The 8,105-nt window shown below is 37.7% G+C and overlaps 1 protein-coding gene across 8 annotated transcripts; it reads right to left on the reverse strand.

Moving 5' to 3' along the window:
- Positions 1–896: 896 nt before the first annotated feature.
- Positions 897–7,860, reverse strand: LOC113572914 (N-acylethanolamine-hydrolyzing acid amidase). Of its 8 annotated transcripts, none has more exons than XM_027002869.2 (12): positions 7,683–7,860; positions 6,328–6,523; positions 6,066–6,230; positions 5,551–5,674; positions 5,284–5,374; positions 4,991–5,067; positions 4,555–4,727; positions 3,925–3,987; positions 3,727–3,793; positions 3,164–3,192; positions 2,503–2,569; positions 897–1,717 (listed from the first exon to the last, which is right to left on the reverse strand). In XM_027002869.2, exons 2-12 carry the CDS (start codon positions 6,495–6,497, stop codon positions 1,664–1,666), a joined length of 1,080 nt encoding a protein of 359 aa, XP_026858670.2. In that variant the 5' UTR covers positions 6,498–6,523; positions 7,683–7,860; the 3' UTR covers positions 897–1,663. The 8 variants fall into 8 exon arrangements, with proteins under 8 accessions (XP_026858670.2, XP_026858671.2, XP_026858668.2 ...); XM_027002870.2 differs by lacking the exon at positions 7,683–7,860 and adding an exon at positions 6,634–6,731; XM_027002867.2 differs by lacking the exon at positions 7,683–7,860 and having other exon boundaries at positions 6,328–6,612.
- Positions 7,861–8,105: the final 245 nt, after the last annotated feature.

The following is an 8,105-nucleotide window of genomic DNA, read 5'->3' on the forward strand; positions in this document are numbered from 1 at the left end:
ACTCTACATACCGAATCAGAGGGTAATCATGGGTGATTCCGTTTAACCTCAGGGAGTGTTCTCTACTGATCTAATAATAAAGGATTAATAATGAAGGATTCATGGCATTCATGATATTTTTTTGCCAGTTTTGGTGAAATCTCTGTAGGCATACCTCACCGTAGGTGTGGTATAATATTATTAATGTTTAATATTATTGATAGTTATGATTGATAATATTTAATACTTAAATATCTTTTGGTGTGTTTTTTGAAAAAATCCAATAGGACAGTGATGGTCTCATCTCCCCCAGGGAATTCTCCAGAAGGCTATATCCACCCTGTATCCTGCATCAGTGACCCGTGGTCCAAAAAATGATCCTGTTGTTCCAAAACATACTAGAGGTCCCTAGATCTGGACTGTGGTTCTTACTTCTTTCTGTGGCAGCTCACTTTAAAAAAAACTAGGCCCAAGGGAATTGGGCTAATAGCTTGATGCAACTACAGGGAGCTTTAAATATGAAATTGATTTTTGCTAAAGGGCAGCCTTTTGCACTAAAGACTTATGTTACTAGCTAGGTGGGCTATGCTTCATTCATGTTAAGTGTAGAATAACTACTACTGCTACTACTACTACTACTAATAATAATAATACTTCCAAAACATGAATACTTGAAACATGCTTAACACTGAAGTACACACACAGGACAATACACTCACTACTCTCTTTAGTAAACACATTTACTAATGCAAAGCAACTTGAACATACTTTACTAGATACTACTAGATACTTTATTCCATCTTTTGTCACTGAAGAAACAGGAAACTGTTCTCATGAGTAGCACGTTTACTGCAAATCTTCAGTGGAAAGTGCTTCTTCTTTTATATCATTTTTGAGTAAGTATCCCAACCCAACACTGATGGGAAACAGAATATATAATACTTTATTAACGAAGATATATATTAACCAAGATATCTAATGCTTTATAGTGCAGATCAACACATTTTTACAATGGCCTTTTCAGCAATTTTGACAACAGGGTTAAACAACAAACGATTTTAGAACATTAACCATAATAAATCCCTTATGTCATTAATGACAATAACATTAAAGGCTTAATACAGTGCTAACCAATCACCTCAGTGTATGACACAACACAAAACCTTTTGTGAATCCAACAGTAGTACATAATACAGCTACATTACATTTTTAGCATTTGGCACACTCTTATCAAGAGTGACATATATATTTATTAATATGAAAACACATGCTTCTTGGAAATCCAGCCCATGACCTGAAGATTGCTAGCACCGTACTCTACCAAATGAACTACAGGAGATAAAAGTTTACATAATTAAGGCGAAGTTCACAAGAATGTGACTTTACGCATCTTGTCACAGTTGCTGTCACACATAAAATACTTCAAATGCAAGACAAAACCTTTAGTCTTGTAGGCCTAAGGTCAAAACCATGTTACAAAGTTACATTAAAACTAAAGTTAAAATTACTCTACAGAAAAACAGTTTTCTGACTATTAAATGAATTTTAAGAGAAGCATGATAGGTTTTCTTATGATGATCAACTTTAAAGACCACTGCTTCACCTTGCAGTCCTTACATTCCCAGTCCATACTACCACTATTCCTCAGACGAATGAAGCATCATGTTTGTATGTGAATTTGGAACTAAAGATTCCAGTTGAAACTAACAGCCCCTTTCCTAATGGACTTGGTGCATGTCTGTGAAGAGAGGGAAAATGGGTTCAAAATGGTAATCGAGTGCTGAAAACGAACAGGGTCCTGGTAAACATATACAGCATCTGTAGGGCCACTCCAAGCAGAAGGAGGAAGTCATGGAGAAAAGCCCCAACAGCACAGTGAGTACTAAGCCTGCTTACTAGAACAAAATACCATCATGTGGTTTTTGTATATTGTTAATCACAAATTGTGATTGGAAAATGTCTTCCAGTATACTAAACAAATGGCTGAGTCCTTAATGGGGCATGTTTGAATTCATTCTAAATTGAGCATGTCTAAATTATTTACAGCAGCACTTTACATTGAGGTCCCCTTAAATAACACATGTACAGCATTAGCTAACATTAACAAATCATGAACTTCAGCATTATTAAGCTGTATGTTATGTCAATGAAATACTGAACACCTGATATATCACCGACTAGTCTTCACAGCTATGCACGGGCAAACAGACTATGAAGCACACTTGAAGATAGTTCAAACATGTAGTGAGTGTCCTTTGGTAGCTTTTCACTTAGTTACTATTACCTGTAGTTTAGTAATGAGAAGTTCATGGTTTCTTAATATTTACTAGTGTCATAAGTAATATTAGTTTATTTTATCACATGAATGCCTTGCTTCATCAAAACACCCACAGAACACTTCTAAGGAACACCATAAGTACACAGAGCATCTTGGTGTAGCACATCACCAGAACAGCTCCAGTAGAAGTAGTCACTGACTGTATGAGGAGGGGTGTGCCACTAGGTCATGGTGGACACTCTTACCTCCCTGACTATGGTTCTGTACTCCTCTGGCAAGCCTGCGGTCATTACTGTCGTGTAGATGGTGATGCTGGGAACCAGGATACACTGACGTTAGAGAGAAGGTCTTATGATTTAAGCCTCTAAAATAGCCAAAATACTCATTGGGCAAAGCAGTAGAGGAGTAACAGTGCATCATAGCTAAATGTAAGACTCTTGTTGGCATGCCTATTGAGACACTGGGCATAATATTACATTAACTGAATTGATCCGTTAATAAATCAGCCCACAGCAAAAAAGGTCTGGCAGTTACAATTATTTAAAAGCTCACTTGAACAACATAATGTTTTCATGCTGTTCATTCACATAAGAGGGGAGATGTCTGTTAACAGCCTGTGATAAACCCAGCTTTCTGCTTTGTGGTAAGCACATTGCAGACGATGATCTCAAAAGCAGATGCTCTGCTGTTTGATCCCATGGTCCCAAGCGACATGAATTATTGTGCAAGTCCCAAATTTCCCGCTTGTAAGTTCCTCATTACTGTGGTCTGTTCTTTTAATGCCGAATGTTCATAAAGGAAGCGGGGAAATGTGGTATCTGAAATCTGGCTTACTGGACAATAAAAGTGTGATCATGTGACTGACCGTATAGAGTTTAATTGAAGTCCACTGATAATAACCCTTACCTATTGCACACTGGAATCACTGATAAAATCTGTAGAGAGAGACCAAGTCACATTTAGCAAATTGAGTCACTAATCCGTCGACTTATAACAGGCACAAAACCTATTCAAAAAAGACATACAAACAATAAAGCTTCAGCTACAAATCAGCTTGCTTACTAGTGCTGGCAGAGCTTTGGTTATATGGTAATAAGGTATCAGGAAAAATTAAGAAACTAGGCATTTGAATTCTGTGTCTTATGATCACATCTGCCTTGCAGCAGCAAAGTGAACAGTAAAACTGTTCTAAGAGCTATTCACACGTCTGTCTGGTCATTCACCAGAATATCCACAATGGAATCTTTGTGTGCAATACATCGCTACATTGCTTCTTTGGATCTTTGTTATCCAAATGTGGTTACTCCTAATTGCAAAAAACATCTGAATTAAAATTGTAACATAAATTTAAAAGAAAGAAATGTTGCTGGGCTTGTAAAGATGTTTATTTATCTATGCTATACTAATGGGGTTATTACGTAACCTCATGATAATAACCAAACAAGACTAAAATAGATTCAGCTGTTTACCTCATAAAGTGAGCGCATGTTGATGTTATTTTGGCCAGTAGCATTCAACGCTTTAATAGCTACGTCCCTATACAAGCAAAGAAAGTGTAAAAACTATGCAGAGATAGTAGTATACAATGTTACAATTGTACCAAGAATACACTACATACTTTGATCATTCATTCTGCTAGCTCAGACAAAACCAAGAAAAGCACACACCTTCTGTCATCTTGTTTAGGTGCAGGTTGCCAGTGGTCATAGTTCGTTTCAACCCTATACCAGCTACAGCAAAATGTGGTTTAAACAAAAGTGAAAATGTTCATGTCAGAGCAGTTATAACATTACACTTTCATAGGCAGTCATTTGCATAGATAGTCCAGAAGGGCATGTACTCGGAGTTTTAATTGATACATAACTGATGAAGGCATTCAGAGACCTGACATGTCATACTAGATCTTTCCCCCTCAGTGCACCAAATATTCATTTCAAACTTATCATCTTTGTGATGCAATTTCAAAACTAACTTCATAAAGGATCCCTGCTGACACATACAGTTTATTACAATATAATGAGCATGCAATCACTCAGCCTCACACCTCACAAACCATTTTATTTGAGATGCTCTTGCTCTACACCTTAAAGATCACAGAAAATTTCTAAAATGCTGAACATTTTTGCCGCTGGGAGTTAGAACTTCAGGAACAAGTAACACAAACTAGACTTAACTTCTAATCTAACATAACGACTGCCAAATCCAGGTTAGAGCAATATATAAAAAAAGAGTAGTTTTTCCCGGGTCAGCGTGGTTGAAACTGTAATTTGATACTGTTGCAATAAGTTGGCACTTACGCTCCTTTGACCAGATCTAGAGGCCAGATATCTGCAGGCCCGCTCCTGTCTCTGGTAATGACCACACCCTCTCCTGGCTGGACCCCACCCACAATGTAGTACAAGTCAGCGATGATTGGCACTTTAGCCAGCCTCATCACTGCGTCCTGGAAGTCGATGGCATTCTCGAGAGTCTTTGCACACAGGAAAGAAAACACTGCAGTCAGAAATGTATCTGGATACTGCACAAATTTACAGCCACAGAGATATACAACTACACAGAACTAACACCAGTGCTAAGTTGACACAAACAGCCTTCATATTGAAACTGTGGGGGTTATTTCAGCACAGGTGCAGTTTTAAGTGGCGAGTGAATATACCACCCAAATGGATTTAGTGCATCTGTCTCCATTGTTATTAGTGCTGGTGTTGCTGACTTGACAACTTGTTTCTTTACCTCTCTCACAAGCCAGCTGACAGGAGAACTCTTTAGCAGGAATGCTGCAATGACATTTTCCCACCACTGACCTTTATCTGGGAAGACAAAATCCAGTGGTCAAATGCATAAATGTAAAAGACGATGGGTGAGGTAATGTTTGTACTGCCCTTCTGTCACTATCCACGTAGTGAATAATTCTGGGCTACTCACAGTTCCAAAGAAAGGGAAACCCCTTGGATAAGTGGGGAAATGTCTTAGCTAAAAAGAAAAGGAAACACATGATTCAATCAGCTTCACAACTGTGTGGCTACCTCGTTCATCCCCAGACACAGTAAACTTGTTGGCACTTTGCCCAGTCCACAATCCAACATAACCAGCAAAAGAAGTTCCCCTGTATGCCACCTGAAAAAAACAACCCAACAAAATGTGTGGTGTTTCAGTTCATTTTCTTGTTTGACAGACAGTAAAGGAGAGAAACTCCACATCATGTCTAACCAATCAATAATGCGGTAAAGAAGATATGAAATGAGGACTTGGATAATACCAATATGAATATTTCCATCACTGCAGTCTCTTACCTCTCCATTTTTCATGAACAGGATATCAACAGTAAGATTTCTGAGCACATTAAAGTGGTAGTCCAAGTTTCGGCCATGGTAAATATTTCCCTTAGTGTCTTGAGCTACAATGCTGCTGCAGAACCTACAGGACAGAAAAAGAGATTTAAATCCAATTAAAATCCATAATTAAAATAAATTAATATCCAATGTCTGTTTCAGAGTAGAGTGAGTTCTGATCATGAATACAGTGTTTCATTCATCCATACTTTTGAAATGCCTATTTAATACCAAATATGTGGTAGTGGTAGCTCAGTGGTTAAAGTACTTGGGAGGTTGCTGGTTCACTGCCAAGTTTCCGCTTTTGGGCCCCTGATCTAGGCCCTTAACCCTCAATTGCTCAAGTTGTGCTCAGTCATAATTGTAAGTTGCTTTGGATAAAAGCGTCAGCTAAATGTCGTAAATGTAAATATGTAATAAATAAACACCAATGTCTGATTATTGCACTATATAAAGTATAAGTGAGCAATACATACGCAGAAACTTCGTAGGCAAAGTTGAGAAGAACAATGTCAGAGATGTCAGACTCAAAATACGAAGCCATGCCCTTAATCTCGCCCGCGTATGGCTGGGGTACATATTTTTCCAGGGCTCGGACTACAGGGATGATAGCATGGTGCACCCATTTTGGAATAGTCGTGCTTTAAAAAGATAAGAATTATGGGGTAAAATGAACTTCGTAACGTAACGACAATACTTAAATTAACAAATTAAGTGACAATATTGTAACTTACTTACTCAATCACCTCTGCTGCTGCTTTTTTCAAGAATTCTTTATCAAATAATTTCAGCAGCGGTTCCCATCGCTTTTCGGCAGGGTCGTCAAGACTGATCTTTACCACTGGCGGAGAAAAGTTCGCAGCGCAAACTGTCATCCAGATCACCCTCAGGAACATATGTACCTTCATGATGGAAATCCGAAATCGTCTTGCGCCTGTGGTACGAGATTGTAATATGCAGCATCTTTAGCTACCAGTGTTTGCGAAATACAAGAAACGCTCATATCTGGTGTTTCAACTTCCGTATTGGAACATTACGCCACACCTTTAGCTCAGGGAGTTCACCTTAGTTATTTATATAGACATAAACCGTTGGATAATTGTGAAAATGTTATAGCAAAGCGTCTGGTTAAAACCGCTTTTATACAAAATAGTTACAAAGACTAAGCGATAATGTGGTGGGCTGGACTATCTTGTTGATCCGTACACAACGTATACGAGGTTGCGCAGATTTATTAACCCATATTTATTAGCCTGTATTCAAATGAATGAATTAAGCAATATATGACAGTTATGATCTTGCCTTTACTAGTGAGCCTATAATTTCAGAGAGCATCTACATAAAGGCATTAAGGACATTTGAAAAATAATTTTGCTGTTTCGTTGCATCTCATATGGGTCACCACATTTTTCTTCTTGCTGGCAAACAATAATTAAATAATAAACAATAGTTGTGACTTTTATATAGTCACTGTTAGTAAGTGGCTACTCAAAAAATATTTCCAAACCAGAACAGGCCTACTGAAGTTCAAGTCACAAAACTTAACAAAAACATGCTGAGGGCATGTAGGTGCATTTCAAAAAAGTATTATTTGGTGCTAGAACCTCTCCCAGGAGTCTTGTAAAAAGGCAAGCATTCTGTCGAAGGGGAAAATTGTAGTTTATTAATTGGATTTACCACAAATATGTAATCTACTTTTCAAGATTTATCGATCTCTTAGTGCAACCCAAGTACGTTAACCTACAGGCCACATTAATCTGAACAGAGAACGCTACGCAATTTCGCATGCGCAAACGAACGCTTCACGAGGCACGCTCATCCAGAGGTAAACAATCAAAATGGAGTCAACAGTAACAATCACTATATTAGAGTTAATGCTAATGTTAATCTACAGTAGAGAATGTCTGCAAATTCGGAAACAAATGAAATAAACCACAAATAATGAACAACAAGTAACTGACAGTACCGAATTAATTTATTTGCTAATCTCCTCGCATCCGCTAATTAGATACTGTAGTTACGATTAGATGACAGTGCTGCTATAGACAACAATGACTGACCCGCTCATTAAAATGTTATTAATTGTGACTGACCTGCACATTAAAATGTTAAAATGAAATTCTCCCATTCTATGTCGTCTGTCTTTCCTTCCCCATAGCGCGAAAGTATGACGGGTGTAGAGTTGGATTGACGTAAAAGTAGCATGAATTCCGATCTGGTCGCAAATGCATCGGAACTGAAAATTCAGTCACTCAAATTACAAATTCTAATATAAAGTGGTTCCACCTCCTAGAAACCCTTAAATGAGAACCTGTCAAAACTGTGATGACATTTATTCAGTGACATGATCAGAGGCTGGTGCATACAAAAGTATCTCATCCACATGCTATACTGTACCAGCCACAATAAAATAGTTATACTATGTATAATAATAAATTCTAACATTAATTCAAATTAATATGCTATAATAGTTATAATAAAATATACTATGCAAGCTGATTGCTGCTAACATTTTG

This window comes from Electrophorus electricus, chromosome 9 (assembly GCF_013358815.1).
Source record: "Electrophorus electricus isolate fEleEle1 chromosome 9, fEleEle1.pri, whole genome shotgun sequence".
In the NCBI taxonomy this organism is placed as follows: Eukaryota; Metazoa; Chordata; class Actinopteri; order Gymnotiformes; family Gymnotidae; genus Electrophorus; species Electrophorus electricus.

What these genes read in the sequence shown, in the direction of transcription:
- LOC113572914 (XM_027002869.2), bottom strand. Translation starts at nt 6,497, where the DNA reads ATGAAGGTACATATGTTCCTGAGGGTGATCTGGATGACAGTTTGCGCT. An exon ending in CTAGATCTGGTCAAAGGAGC is followed by an intron (nt 3,988 to 4,554) that starts GTAAGTGCCAAC and finishes ATTTTGCTGTAG; the next exon opens with CTGGTATAGGGTTGAAACGA. An exon ending in CCTAAACAAGATGACAGAAG is followed by an intron (nt 3,794 to 3,924) that starts GTGTGTGCTTTT and finishes TTGCTTGTATAG; the next exon opens with GGACGTAGCTATTAAAGCGT.